We start from the raw sequence: 16,383 nt of genomic DNA on the forward strand, positions 1-16,383 counted from the left end.
CTCCAGGGGAACTGATTTCAGTACTCTGAAAATTGTTCGAAATTCCAGGATGTCTCTGGACTCCTGAAGGCTAGCGACCCTACTTTTGGAATATTCTAAGCCAGGGATAGTCAATCTGCGGCCCTCCAGATGTCCAAGGACTACAATTCCCAGGAGCCCCTGCCAGCTAATGCTGGCAGGGGCTCCTGGGAATTGTAGTCCATGGACATCTGGAGGGCCGCAGTTCGACTACCCCTGTTCTAAGCCATCCTCCATCTGTGGATACAGCTCAGCTATGTAAAGAGTGGGTATAAATCCGTATCAAGTGGTTAAGAAGGGATACTGGAACTTGCATGGATGTTCCTGCCTTCACCAACTTAAGTATCTTTCAGACTAGAAAATGTATGCTTGCTGATTTAAACTGCAAGGAAACCGCTCTCAGTTTTATAGCCTTGTCTATAAAACAAAACAGCTACTTGTTTGTGTTTATATTTATACTGAGTTATCTCATAGTGGTTGCCTGTTCACCTTCTAAGTCCTAAACCTGATACCTATCTGATGATTTCCCCTCAAAACTGAAATAAAGTAACTTGTTAGTTTTGAATTACCACTGGCCTCTCATGTGCCAAAATAGGGATGTTAATCAGTCCCTCAGTCCCCTACGCTGGGTCAGCAGATACATTTAAACAACTGGATGGGATAGATAAAGAAATAAAGAAGAAAGAAAAGGGGCTACTCAGCCAAAACAAAGTCATTTCCCTAGCCATTTCATCCAATGAAAAAGATTGGAGGAGGGCACAACTGAGCATATGATTGCTCAAATGGCCACAAGTTTTCTTGTTCTCTTAGGAGTAGGCAGCTAAACTTAGGTGAATACAATAACAAGAATATTCAAGATATGAAACCTGTCCGTTCTAGAATCAGGAACTAAAACTTTCCCAAAGAGACTTTCAATACAGTGATGTAGTATTGCTGATCTCCAGGTGGGACCAGGGGATCTCAGGCGAGTGCCTGGAATTACTACTGATCTCCAGACTACAGAGATCTGTCCCCCCTGGAGGAAACGGCTGCTTTGGAAGGTGAACACTCTGCCATTATACCACACTGAGGTCCCTCTGCTCCCCAAAACCAGCACTGCCTAGGCTCTACAGGAATTTCCCAACCTGGAGCTGATGACCCTATAGAGACACAAAGCTAGTTCTCCCATTGCCCCACAAATCTCCCTCTTCCCTCCTCCCCCATTTTTTAACAACAGTTAAACTGATTTTTATAGATTTCATTTTGGATGAATAATTTGAATTTTGTTCACATTATTTTCTGATGTATCAGGGAGAATTGTAATCCTTGCTGAATACAGAAAGAGGCCTTTGAGGGAGAAGCTGGTCTTAACACATGGGCTCATTCTCTAATACAATCAGTTGCTTTCAGAAGAATGTTCTTGTAAAAATAAATCAAAAGCAGAACATTCTAGTGCCTTATGAGCACACATATATAACTTGACAGCTGTGTTTTGAAGATACGGTTTTCTATACTAGGATATCTTTCCAAAATCTCTCCCCTCCCCCGTTATTTTAGGTGATAAAGTATTTCTTGTCAAACACATTCATTTTAGGCGGTCTTCCAATATACAGTGGGGATCCCACTTGGATGTGGCAGAATTCTCAATATAAAGATGAACTTTCATTGTTCATTAAAATCCTTTCGCAATAAAAACCATGCCAACTGCATACCTGGTTTGTATCTTTAGTTTTAAATTTCTTTTTTGTTTTTAAGTTATAACACATTTGTAATCAGGAGGAAAATCCTCTTAGATAAATCTTTTACAAATTTACAAATGCTCTTGTAAAACAACTTGCCTCAAATTATTCTCAAAAACACAAAAGGCTGTAAAATATCTGCCAAACACCATCTCATGATTTAGCTTTGCTTATTTGAATTACATACATTAATTTATTCACATACATAACAGCATAGATCCAACATGGAAATTCCAAACCCTGATGATACAGCTGTGTACAAAAGAGGGAGCAGTGATTTCCACCGAGATTGCCCCCCTCAGTGTTCTTCATGAGCGTCTACTGACTCTTGAACAGCAGGAGATGAAAATAAGGAAGTCCTGCTTCACAAAGACCATGAGTGGTTGGATACACCATAATACCACCTAATCATTCTACTACCCTGAAATATTTATTTGTTTTTTTCCTGCCCTGTCTCAGAAGACTCAGATGTTTCAGATTTAGCCACCATTATCCTTGCTGCTTTGGCATTCTTAATTTCCGCTGTTGCACAATTTATCTCTGGCAGAAGAACTCTGTGTCTAATACAGTTCTTTTCTGGCCTTCTGGGACAACATAAACCAACTCTGTTCCACCCTCTATATGACAGTCCTTTAACTACTTGAAGATTTAAATAGTTTTAAACTGTTTAATATTTTAATTTGATTGCTATTTATTTTATTTATTTATTCAATCTTTCAATCTATCTCCTCCAATCTTTCCTTATAGGAATTGGTCTCCTGACAGAAATGCCATGCATTTGGAATTCTCTAGCTTGCTCAAGTGGTTCAGAGCGCTGAAGGATATAGGTATGTGAAGAAGCCTTGGGTGTAGTAGCTGCCCCTTCACACTATATGCTTTTGGCAATCCTTTGGCCAGAGGACCTTCTTCCCTTCTTGCACAATATTGATGTAGTTCACCTCTTAAGCTGTGCTAATTAGGAATTCCATTATTAAAGTTTGTATGATACTGTTCTGAATATGTCCCTTGAAAACCTTCTCGTTATTGAAATATATCTCATTAAGAATAGCTTTGGAAGTTACAGAAGCCATTCACTCTGTTGTACATCCACATTTTTAACTGTGCAGCTTCAGCAGTTTTAGTGGACAATGGACATTTTAGTGGACATTTTGCATATGCATTAGTGAAGCACAAGGAAGCAATAGGGGCAGTGCTGCCAAATTTGGAAAAAAGTAATTCACCCCTTTCCCAGTACACAGACACACTGCATACATCTAGTCTGAAAACCTCACTGCATTTCCCAGCAAATATGACACTTTCAGATTTAGCAAGAAGAATACTTGGCTTTCATTTACATTACCACTTGTCTATCAGATATCTGTTAAGAAGCTGAAAACATTTCTAGAAAAAGGATGGGATACAGTTGGCACAAGTATCCATTCAGAGAACCAAGTTAACAGCTCTGAAACGTTGCACCCTATTAATATTTAGAGAGACCAAAGTTGCACCTGCAGTACCTGCTTTGTCGATATCTTAATGGCTGAAATAGCTGTGGGTTCCTGGAAAACAGAAGGAGAGGGGTCAAAGATGAGTTCAATCATTATGTTCCTTGACAGAATGATAATTTGGTTTCAGACGGTAGCTCTGTGGTTCTACAACAGATCAGCTAGAGTTTAGTCCAGTGGCTCCTTAAAGATCATGAAGAGTTTCAAGCTATAAGCTTAAAGAGTCACAGCTCCCTTCATCAGACAGGATGAGAACTCACTGACACTTGACTGTTCTTAGTGACAACTTTCACACTGAACATTGATGCAGCTATGGATTCACTTCAATACATCTGTGGCCATGGAACTCTGTGCATCACAAATTCTGACATGGGGATTCTCCGAGTATTTGTTTTACAAAGATCCATAGGAGGTGTAATACTTGCATACTCCCCAACATACCACACACTGCAGATTCACAATCAGCCTTGGGGATGTTGACCACTCTCTCCCTATTGTCCTTAGATTCCTGTTATGTGTCAAACAAGCCATGGTTAATGCTAGCCAGTTTCACCCAAGTTTGAAACCCACTTCCTGGACAACTTCTCCTTCTCCAGACCTTTGGCTGCTGGAGGCAGGAAGTGCCAGTGATGAGGATGTTAGAACATCATTCACACAACAGAAGAAAACTCCATATAGGGCTGACAACTTCAAGGGGAGCCCCAGGTGAAGAATAGCAAGTAGTCCCACCCTAAGTACTAAGAGTCTTTTGGTTTCCTTACAGTTTCCTAAGATTGCTCCAGTTCCTGTCCAGATATGTTTATATAGTTCACACCAAGCTTCCATGTACTTCATCTCCATTGACCCTATGGGGGACAGAATATAGCTGAATGGAAGCTAATCAAGCAAACTCCCCACTTGGTGTTGAAAGGCATTAATTATGGGCTGCAGTGAAATATTTGCTCAGCTGTTTAAGGAGACTCACAAAATGGTATGTTTCTGGAAAACAAGGTAATGTTTCTGGAATGCCTTCAGTTTGGCTGGGAATCTAAATAAAAAGCACTGTACTTGGCATATTGGAATTCACGTTATTAAATTCATGCTTTGATGATAGAAAAATTGCTTCATACACCCCAGGGGTAAATGAAAACACAAAAGTGATGGGCTATGTGAAATTGCATATCAGATTTCTTTATGAAATTTGGGCATTAAGCCCCTCCTCCCCAAATGCACCTGCAATGAGAACAAGGTCAAAATATTTTAACACAGCTGATAAGGTATTCTTGGCTGTGCCAACTTTCCGACATATGTATTTCCTGGCATGTGCAAACAAGATGTTCCCACATGGCTAGGGAATGAAGGGGTTATAGAGGCACCTCTAATGGCTTTCTGGCAATGTTTCTTTTCATTTGCCTCCTGCCTTCTCTTTCCACTTAGCAGCTAGTCCAGGGGTAGTCAAACTGTGACCCTCCAGATGTCCATGGACTACAATTCCCATGAGCCCCTGCCAGCGAACACATTCACTGTCAGGGACTCATGGTAATTGTAGTTCATGGACATCTGGAGGGCCACAGTTTGACCACCCCTGAGCTAGTCTGTTGACCCACCATGCCACTAAGCCAGAGAATACCTGCACCCTTGGACAGACAAAGGCCTTTTTATCACCCTCCAGGATCAGCACTCTGCTTCTGCTCTAAGTTCAAAAAGGCAGGGGGGAGAGAATGCTCTCTGTTTAACAGGCCATATGTTATAAAATAAACATGGGCAGACATTCACACACTGAGTCACATAAACATATTTCTGAATGGCTAAAATGATTCCATTACTCCAGGCAAACTGTAAATGGATGTAAAAGAGAATTTTGCTACAATGTACTCTGAGAGAGTCTATGAAGCTCCAGTATTAGCCACAGAGACATATCCAGAGTCCAGGAACAGCCATCTCTGGGCTTTCTGGGGCTGCTTGGTCTTCAACTATACTCCCTACTCTTCCTTATCAACCTTTGCAAGTAAGCTTTCCCCTGACCCAGTTCCCCCTTACAATGGCTGAACTGTACTTACTAGGGAAGCCCTAGACTATTCTGGGGATATTTGGTACTTGTGACTAACAGCTTTCTGAGATAGATCAGAACTAGTAGAGATAAAAAGATGTATTAATTTGCCTTATTTGTAGGTTGCATTTCTTACTGAGACACAGGCTGGCCAAAGGACGTTTGTGCTCAGAGGACACTTAAGGTTACAGCACATACCTATTACCTGCAAGTTTACTGAAAAATCTCTTTAGTATCCCTGTAGCCTCAATCCATGGATTTAGATATTCCCAGATAAGGAATACATATTGCTAACAGTATTGGGATATTCCCCTTTTAATTATGAACTTCTTACTCTGGGCTTTCCTCCTAGGTCACTTGGCCTTCTCTACACCTGCCATTACCTTCACACAGTTGATTTGGTTTTTCTTCTTGACAGAAAGGAGCTTGTCCAATAACCACAACAGTATCACTAGGTAACTATTTCCTTTAGGAAGAGTCTTTGGAAAAAACAAATGGCCAGAAGCTATTTTTATGTTTTTATCTCAAAGCTTTAAAATTGCCACAGTTCCCAAGGGCCTGCAAAATGGAGGTCTTCTGCCAGGCGTTTGGTTGGGGCCAAGGAGCTAATGGAGCATCCTCAATAGTGCCCTCCTCTGAAACTATCTCCACCCTGGACTGAGAAGGGAGCAGAGCAGTTCAGTTGGCAAGCGTGGCAGCTGCAGAGAATGGATAATTTTAAATGGTTTTTAATGTTATGAAATCATTTTATGATTACTGTTTATTATATTTTGTTGTAAACCAGCCTCAAGACCGTTGTGCCAAGAGGAGCAGTTATGGAACTCAAACAAGCAAACCAAACATATCTTGTACAAAACAATATGCTCAAAAACCTATGGCAAAATTAAGCAGAACCTTGCAGTAAACCAAGGGTGGCCAAACTGTGGCTCTTCAGATGTCCCTGGACTACAATTACCATGAGCCCCTGACAGAATGATTAATTCTTGAATGACTTTGCTTTCCCTCTGTAGCACGGCATGTTTGAAGTGTTGGGCTATGTTAAGAGAAGCAGAGGGGCATCAATCTTACCTGCACAAGGAAAAAAGTGTCATTGGAGGAAGAGCCCTTTAAATTGCTGGCAGGCTCCTTAGTCAGGGTGAATCTGAGATCATTACTGAGCTCCCGGCCGCAGAGTTTAAGGCCCACTGGTGACTGAGATGTCAAAGAGATCTAGTGATTGCAGTGTAACATGATGGGAAGTGAAAATAATACAGAGTTCCGTTTGAAGAATGCTTGGGCTGCCCCCAGAGATTCTTTCCCTTGAGACAGTTCAGGATCCATATGGAGGTGCTTATTTGTAATGTAAGACAAATGTTAAAAATCAGATAATCGTTTACACTTTACCCTGGCCTTAATGGCATCTGCATATATATTGGATTAATTTTGTATATTTTTGTGAAGAAAAGACAAAAAATAGCTTTCAGTTGTACAGATGGTTTAAACTGTAAATTGCAAACTGTCGTATCTATTGCTTTTTACATTCCATGAAACATAAAGAGACTTTCCACACATGCAAAATGTAGCTGGACAGCCTCCAAATGTTGGCAACATATTAATGCCCCTCCACATGACATTGCCTACATCCAGAGGCTGTCTAGCAGCCGGCTCACGATTTCACAATTTTTAACTTGTGATGTGGTAAAAGTGGATTTACCACCCTATAACGCACGAGCTACCAGAGATCAACCAGTGAGCAACCAGGGAAAAGAACATTTGGAGGGGGAAAGGCACTATAGTCTCAGCAGCTTTGTCCTACCCTTGCTTCCACCCTCTATTTCCTGCCCAGCAAGGGAGGCAGATTCCCACCCCTTTGTCAGTTCAATCTCCACTAAGGCTCTCTCTAGTGGTTTTTAAGTAAGTGCCTCCTTCCCTTCCTCCTCCTGTTTGTCATACCTTCTGCTCCTCTCTTTCCCCCTCCTCCACTGGTTTGTCCGCCTGCTACTCAACCATTCTTTTCCACAATAGCCTAGGATTCCTGCCATCCCTCTCCGAACACATCTTAAGTGGGGGCACTCCTGCCACGCCACCTGAGCCTCTGTACCACCTCCGTGCCATCTGTGCTGCCTCCCCACCACTGCCACCACCTAAGGCAGCAGCTTGAGCAGCTTGGTGACAGTACGGGCAGTGTGGAGGTAGCTTGGATGGCGTGGAGGCTTGGGTGGCACAGAGGCTTGGGTGGCATGGCGGGAGTACCCCTGCTTAAGAAGTGCTTGGAGAGGAAGAAGGATGGCAGGAATCCTAAGCAACTGTGGAAGGGAATGGCTTGGCAGCAGGCAGATGGACCAGTGGGATGGGGGGGGGGAAGAGAGGAGCAGGGGTCTGACAAATGAGAAAAGGAAGGGAAGGAGACACACAAAAAATGAGAGACTTAATGGATGTTGAACTGACACATGGGTGGGAATCTGCCTTCCTTGTCATGCCCTCCGCTGGCCAGCTATGTTTGGTTTTTTGGAGGGCGGGGGGGCTTTACCTCCCATGGCAATGCATATACATAGTAATTAATATGCATTGCCACCTGTAGGTTTCATTTTTTAAAAAAAGTGCTAGACCAATAAACCTCCAATTGGTTGTCTCCATTGATTGATAGGTTGAAGAGGGGTGAGTTAAAAGAGCACGTTGCTCTCTCTTTTGCTTTTTTTGCAGCTAGTGAGGAGGGGAAAAGGCGAGACACAGCAGCAGGAAGGCTTTAAAGCATGCAGGGGAGAAATGGCACTATTTACTATCCCACTACTGTGAGTAGGAGACATTGCACGATTTGGCCCTCTGTACGGAAATGCCCAAAGTGTCCCTGATATCATCTCTGGTTATTAATGCACAGCTGGCAGTGAAATCTTCTAGTTATATTTTGACTAGTGCCCAAGCCTCTAATTGACAAACTAACTAGCTAATTTGAAGGGCTCAGAAGATTCTTTTACAATAAATTCCATTTTCAGCTGCCTGGGGAAGCAAAAACAGATAACCTGGTATTTCAGCCACACTCACCTGAAAGACTGTCATTTCTTCTAGCAGAACTTCTTCCAAATCATGCCAAGTTTCTTTAGGAATAGAAACAATTTTCAAAACAGTCCCAACATCTGAGAGAGAAAGAGAGAGAGAGAGAGAGGAGTTTTTCCAATTTCACGTCAACATAAGGCTATGGTTTCTATTATCATCAAAAAGAGGATTTTACAGTGATGCATTCTTTAAACTTGATACCACTGAATATTGTAAATGAAGTTCTCAAGAGTTCTCTAAGTGGGGATATCCTGCAATCTTCTATTTTCAAGATATATAACCAGCTAAATAATCTGAATCCAAATCATTTTTATTGTTATCAGCTGCATAATGTTATTGATGAAATGTCAGCTGTCCCTAAACTTCGGTTCATCTTAGCTGGGAAGACTTCTAGAAGCTTGGTCAGACAAGCTCAAGGATTGCACAGCTCCTTTACTCCAAAGGCTTAGGGTTCTTCCTGAACTGTGACATCTGGGCTTGCTCTGGGATTTCACAGTTTTCTGAAGACTTAACCACCAATGTTTGGGAAAACAACCAATGTTTGGCACACTTTCTGCCAGGATTTGTGACCTGGAAGAAAATACTTTAGAGGAGACACTAAAAGGGATATGCATGGAAACCATCAAGTGAAAAACAGAGACCGCTTAGCTCCATTAAAGGGATGTTAAGAGGTCTGAGCGGCACAATTTGAAAAAGAAAACCCTGGGGGAAAGTACGGTCTCTGGATTGTGGCTGCTGCTTGGAGAAGATTTAACCTCTGAAAATTCAGTTTCATGGCCATCACTAACAATCACACAAAGCTTCTGGAAATTAAATTATTCCTTGAACTCCTCAGTTTCTTTCATTCATGTAGATGTTAGAAGCAGAGGAGGAAGGGCTAGTCAAGAATGATGGCTGCCAATTTTCCTCGGCCTTCAAAAACTAAAACTGCAGATGTTAAATGGTGATAACACATCTTTACCATAACAAGCTTCCATTTGCTGTTGATAGACAAAACAGCTTTATCAAACAGAACTGAACAAGTGGTGCACAAGCATTTAAAAAGCAAGACATTATTTTTTCTTAACAGAGTAATCTAAGAATAAGGGAACAAACATCGCTGAGTAATCTAAGCAGCTAGACGAAAAGAAGGAATGCCATCCAGAGCCTCAGCCCCACTATGGCAATTATTGCTTTGAAGAAAATCTACCCAATTCATAAGCATCAAGGTGGGAAAACTTTGATCTTCTGAAAACAAATAAGGCAATGTCAGCATGCTGGAGTCTCATGATGTTATACTGAAAGCCTTTTAATCTCTACAAGAGCCAAACAGGTTGGAGGGTGGAATGTGAGCTGGGCAGGTAGATGCAACACATCTTCCCATTTTTGTTAAACCCATTTTTGTTTCAGAGGATCCTGCCATGATTCAAGATTTGCTGCACCATAAAGCCTTTCAGGTCAAATGTACAGCCTGCTAATAACTGCGGCGACTCTGTAAAAGCCCCAGACACACAAGGAGGAGCTTTATCTGAGTTCTAGATCAGATGTTATAGAATAACATTACACACTATTTTGCACAAAAGGAACCAGATCAGGAAGTTTTATGACTGGCTTTCTTGAGAAGTTAAAGTTACTATTACTAATTTATGTCTACTGACAGATGGACTGAACTAAATGATCTCCCTCTTCCCAATCAAGTAATGAGTATAAATGGGTGCATTGAAATGCAGATATTGGTCTGCTGGAGAAAGATTAACAGGGGCCTCTGTAAGAACTAAACCCTTGCACAGTTTTTACAGATATAGCACGCTAAAGCTCAGAGAAGTAACATATGTAATTTCATGTTCCTTTGCTGTTAGGTTGTCTGCTGCAACCTGGATGTTGTTTCCCATTAGGTGTGTATGTAAGAGGTGTTCTTTCCCATTAAGTGTGAATGTAACTTATTAGGTGTGATTCTGTGGTGAAGATCATTAACCCCAAGAGGCTCTGAAAGAAGATGGCAGGTTGGAGACATAGGTGACTTCAACAAGAGTACTCCTAGATGAATAACTGGAATTCTGCCTGGGGCAGAAAGCTTTTGCTAGGGAATAGTTCAGTACTGTTCCTATGAAAGACACCTTCTAGATAGGTTGTAGGCTGGATTTTTGAAAGCTGTAATTTGAAATCCTCTTACATTTTTAAGGTTAATTGGATATTGGATGGTAGTTTCGCCTTGGAGTCTAGGCATGGGTAGATTTCATACCTTTGCCTGTGCAGGTAGGTAGGAGCCTGTGCTCACCTACAAACTTGGTGAGCACTCTGGGTGCTGTAACTAAACCTAATTATAAATCTGTGCATTTGTGGCAAAAGGCTGCTTCATTGAAAGTGGATGTAATTTTAAAAGTCTGGCCTGATCCTTACATGGAAGTCATCATCTAATAATATGACAAATCTTATGTTAGTGAAGTAGACAAAGGTTACCTGAGGTGCATAACATTATTAACTTCTTAATTAACAAAAACTTCTTTACATTTCTCTGGTCAAGTATATGTCTCACCTCACCTCTTTTCCACCAAGAAGAATCTCAAGTGAAATTATGTGTTTTGGTGTTCCAGAAGTAGTTTTGTAATTACCACTTTTCTCAACAGAGCCTCTCCTGCTATTCCCTAGCAAAAGCTCTCCTGCTGAATCATCCTCCTGATGATTCAGAAGCTGGTCTGAATGACAGACTTGTGGTTACCTCTAACAGTCTGTCAATGACTGGAAAGGTATAAAGACCAGGGGCTATTATGCATGTAAATGTTTTCACCGAAGCCAGCACATTGATCCTTTAAAATAGTTATTTTTTAAACGGTTGTGTTTTCCTGCAAGGATTATGCATTTGAAAGATGGACTTACGTTGGTAAATTGTTTGTGTGAATGGCAATTCTTCCACTGTGCTAGATGCTCATTGGCAGGTGTGGACAGCTGCAATGTCACATGACTGCCATTCTGGGAATTGTAGTTCATGGACACGGAGATCTCAACAAGAAACACTACAACCTTTCCCCCTGAGAGGTACGCTGTTCCTCATAGAGTGGACTGAAATGCTTGCAAATGCCTCCGAGGGAATTGATACATTAATTTCTGCTAGTGTAATGTTGTCATAGCAGGGGTGGGAGGGTCTTCACAGAACAAGGGGCACTTCAAGCTCCCATTGGTGGATAAGGCATAGAGGCTGTCTGTTTCACCCATTGGTGTATGGAGGCACAGGGCAGGTAATCAAAAACAGTCATTTTCATTTAAAAGAAGAGTCACTTTAAAGCTAGTTTTAAGTACTGCACTGAAAAGATGCAGTGGCTGCTATGAGAGGGGAATACCGTGAAGAATCAAAAATACTGACTTTTTCATGGCGAAACCAGATCCACATGCAGAAATAAGAAAACCAGTGTCTTTTTGGGCAAACTTTTTACAAGGTTTCCTGCCATGCACAATACACCCATCAGAGCTGGGATACATCACCTTGAACACATGTATAAAGCCAACACTGGAGAACAGCCCAATGCTTAAAGGGTTCCTGGAATTGGTGTAGGTGTGACAACAACACTGCTGGAACTGTGATTTTATGATGAGATTAGGAAGACAACATGGATGATTTTGGCAAGGCTTTTTTAGTGTGGTTGTGTTTATTATGGGGCTTTTTAATGGGAGTCTCTGAAGCACTTCTCCTGGGTAAGTCAGAGCAGAACTTTTTGTCATTGTAGCTGGAATTGGGGGCTCCAAAACTAGTCTTGGATGCATCAGAACTAATGGACTTTGTCACAGTGTTGTGATAACTGTCAGAAGTAGTGCCAGACAAGGTTATCTGTTGTAAAGCAGCTTGCAGACATGAAGCTCTGTCATGTCTTGCACTGAGAATAAATTGTCTACATATTAGGTACCTTAAGACATTGTGCTTTTCACCAAAGCATAGTCAACAAACTACATGGCCACCTGTAGGGAAGATTTTAGTCCTGCAAGATGTGCATTTCTTAAGAGAGCTTTTGGGTCTACTTTTAAAGGCTTTTCATTAAGTCTGCAAAAAGTGGGAAAAACACAACAGCCACAATTTTTCCACACAGAACTTCAAAGAAAGAAATTTCCCTCCACAGTGGCAGAGACAGGCAAGGGCACTCCTCTTCCTCTCTTTACACTGGAAAAAGTGGAAAAGTTGCATGGAGCAAGGGTATGGAGCAGGCTCTAGAGTTTTCAAGCTTCAAAGTCTTGCAGCAGCAGGCCTGCACATGTGCACTACCCATATGGAAAGGTACCATAGTGATGAAGTAGTACATTTGTCAGTCTTTAAAATGCCACAAGACTCGTTGTTGCTTATGGATACAAAACGTTATTCCAAAAACCAGAAAAACAGTCACAGTTTATTAAGTAACCTGAACCTAGGAAGATAACTCATGCAGAAAAATCCTTTCTTTTCACATCAATGGAGTCACAATTAACCTATATATGCCTGGTATTTTTCCCCATATGCAATAATTTCAGATAAGTAACAAACATCCCCATTTGTACTAGCAGAATACATGAATGCTAGGTGTGTGAAACATTCTACAGAGAGCAACCCACTGGTTCTCAACATCCTTGCTCAGCAGATGGCTGTATATATTAGCTTCCAGATACAATATTAAAAGAAATGGAGAGAAAAGTCTTCACTGTGTTCCAGAGCTCCACATTTCATTGTATAATACGAGTTTTCAGTCATCACATGGGTCAGCCATATGTTGGGTTTTGGAACTGATGCCTGTAAGTCAAGCCAAGGGTTGGCTATACAAGGAACTCATTAGAAGACTTTGAGCCAATTGCACAAATTAATGGCACGTGAAATCAGGGCCTGCTTTGGCTCCCACAGAATCGCTAAATGGACAAGGATGGCTCGTTCCATTAGTATCAGTCGCAAGATATGACAGTATTTTCCCTATACCCACCAATAATAAAAACAAACAAAATACCACCAGCCTTGAACACCTGGCACTGGGAGAAGAGTTTATGCTTGGCTTCTGCTGTTGTGCAGGATTTCTCTATCATATATTTACTCGCCCCTTTCTTCTTCCAGGGAGCTCAGAGCAGCATGCTCAGCTTTTCCTCTCCTGTTTTATCTTCACATGAATATTGCTGCCTCAGCTGTGGAGAAACATGGCCTGGCCCTAGGTCACCCAGACAGCATCATGTCTGAGGGAGAATTTGGACCCATTTCCTAATCCAGCACTTTTGTGTCTATGCCACAGTTGCCCAGAGAAGGGGCTTGAGGCTCAAGAGGGAATTTTTCTTTGCAGCAGAGTAGTCCTAACAAGGTTGCAATCTGCAAAGGACTGCTTCAGCACAGCCTCATTCATTTCAACATACAGAGGCAATGGAGTTTTCTTGCACTTGGGTTTATCATTACAAGCACTTTCTGATGTCAGACGACCAAACCTTACCTGTTCCAATGAACATGACATCATATTGGCCATCCTCTGCATCCACTCGGTCAACGACAACCTGTGTGAACTGGTAATCCACATCGGTTTTGATCATGATAGGGCGGTTATTGATGGGGAACACAGGGTTGTACATAGCTGGGTGGCTTCTTGCAAATGTAATCACTTCATCAGGAAGGTCCTTAGTAGAATCAAAGCCACCAAATGTTTTACTCGGACACTGGTGAAGGCAACAAGAGAATACTGTCAACACACTAGCTGTTCCTGCTAGCAAGATCATAGCAGTGACATTTCCATGCTCTTGCATTCCTAGTTGGGTGTGTCTGCCAGCATTCCATACAAGCAGCAGTGTCTCAGTGGTGGATGGGGCCTTTAACAAAATTTAGTATAAGGCCTACTGCAGAGGTCAGCAGTGGATCTATCAGTGCCGAACAACAAACTATGAACAGCTTCCAAGTAGAAGCTTCAAAGTCTCCGTGCAATCATGGCTGGTTTACAAAGTCTCCTCTGCCTCGCATGCTTCTGGCTATATTGCTGTGAATTGGGTTGTTCTTGGTTCAACTCTTAGCTCAGCCAAAATCTCACTCAAGGCATAATTATATCACCCTTCGTTTTGCAATAGCAAACCATTTTGTAAGACAACAGACCAAAGTTACATTAATTGCTTTCACCTCTTGAAACATAAGTGATATAGGTATTATATTTTATATTTATCTTGGATGAAGAATGCCCAGCTGTCAGTTTCTGCCTCCTCTTGATAGGGCCAAGATGTAATTCTATAACCCTCATCTTGCAAGATACTCAATAGGGACAAAAATCAATTGTCTTTGCCGTCACCTTCATACAGACTATTAATCATTCATCAGAGAGGAAATAAACAAATGTCTCGCCAACAAATGTCTTGACAATGTCTTCTGCACAGCAGCAATACCATTCTATTGTTGCCAAGTTTTATTACATATCGGAATGATTATTTCCATCCAGTGATTTAACTGCGTGTTCTTCCTAGCACGTTTCATATCTCCTAGGCTCTCTTTATTTCCAGATGGAATGCAATCCTGATTACTTGAAATAATTAGATAATGATTAATCAGAATATATATGTGAAAGGCTTTGGACAAAAATGGTAATTTAGAAGTGCTGACTACTGTTAATGCAGCTGGGAATTTCTACACAAGAACATGTATGAATAATCCATGCCACCAGGATAGGCACTTTAGAACAATCCAGATTTCTTTTGTAATTAAGGGCACTCAAGCATTTTTCTGTTAAACTAACATTTTGTTTACATGTTGAGATCAGCACCATGAGACATTTGAGGAAAAAAAGCACTGGAATGGTCACAAAACTGTTGCCTTGCAATGCTATGCCACGGCTGTCAATTCTCCAAAGCTACTATCTGCTTAAGGAAGGGGGAATCACTTTATAAAGCAGGTTGCTTCTTGAGAAGGGATGAACTTCCCAAGCAAAATACATTTCTTGCCCTTTCTGTGGGTTTAATATTTCCAATGCATATGGAAATATTAACCTCTCTGGTTTAAGAAAGTCTATCCATTTCACCCTTAACAGCTGAGCCCTCCTCCTGACTTAGTTTGGAGGTAAGCATTTCCATACTTGAAATTGGCGGAATGCATCCTGGGAAAGAAGTGGGGTTCTCTATGGTCCTGATCCACAGGAATTTCAAAAAATCCATCCCACTGTGCCAGCAATCTGCTCTCCCTGTGCGCTTGGTCTCCAAGTGAAGCACGGGATAATGCCGGCTTATTTCCATAACTTGGCAAATCCCCTCCATCGCAGAGCGTTTTCGCTTGCTCGACTTAACGCCTTTCCATCTAAAGTATCACAAGGGAGATTTGCCAAGATCCCCTTCGAAAACAGACTATGCACCTGTGAATCAAGTTCTCCTGACACCATCCAACATATCCTACTGGATTGTCCCTTGTTCACTGAACAGAGAAGGCATATCATACCTCTCATACCAAAACGGAGAAACCATTCAAGAGACCTGATTTGCCAATTTTTACTGAGTGATAAGGATGCCGACGTCACTTTTATTATGGCTGAATTTCTGTCCTCAGTTTTTAAATTTAAACTGTCTGACGTATCCTGACTAACTTTGTTTATCCTGCTTATCTGCTTTATGCCAATAAAGGTATTGTAAATAAAGATATGCAAATGAAAGCTTATACCCAGAATAAAGCTTATCCTGATCCAAACCAGCCACTTTCAATGCTTGAAAAATTAGTTTCTCACAACTGCCATCTGCTCATGTGGACAATGAGCTGATTCAGGGAAACCCAGACGAGAATCATTGAAAAGGTAGTGTCTCGTTTTGGCCCTATATTAGCTGTTTTTAGACGATGACCTGGGACATAGTAATCAAATAAATATGGTCAGCAGTTACTGAGCTAGCCAATAGTCAGTCATGCAAAGAAGTCAGTCATACCACAGAAGCAAAGCTGCTTGCAGTATTGCTCACTCGAAATACTAAGCAAGTCTTCAATGTGATGTGAAGAGCGGCTCAACTCAACAAAAGATGGGCATGTCAAACAAGGTAAGCTTGACTGTCAATCACATTTTGCATAGTCTTTACTATTTATTATTGTAATCACTTTAACCCCCTGTGTAATTCCTTAAAAGTACTAAGTGCTGCTGAATCATTTTAATGAATTCATCCTTTATTACATTGTATTGAT

General features: G+C 41.4%; 1 protein-coding gene across 2 annotated transcripts in view; it reads right to left on the reverse strand.

The window, feature by feature from the left end:
- The window catches only part of SEMA3A (semaphorin 3A), a 206,490-nt gene that overhangs the window by 24,366 nt on the left and 165,741 nt on the right, over positions 1-16,383 (reverse strand). For both annotated transcript variants that reach the window (XM_077337860.1, XM_077337861.1), the window contains 3 exons: positions 13,688-13,907; positions 8,271-8,362; positions 3,233-3,274 (listed from right to left, as the gene is read on the reverse strand). In XM_077337860.1, the coding sequence (XP_077193975.1) occupies positions 3,233-3,274; positions 8,271-8,362; positions 13,688-13,907 (354 nt within the window). The remainder of the gene's footprint in view (positions 1-3,232; positions 3,275-8,270; positions 8,363-13,687; positions 13,908-16,383) is intronic.

The sequence above is a fragment of the Paroedura picta genome, chromosome 5, assembly GCF_049243985.1.
Source record: "Paroedura picta isolate Pp20150507F chromosome 5, Ppicta_v3.0, whole genome shotgun sequence".
In the NCBI taxonomy this organism is placed as follows: Eukaryota; Metazoa; Chordata; class Lepidosauria; order Squamata; family Gekkonidae; genus Paroedura; species Paroedura picta.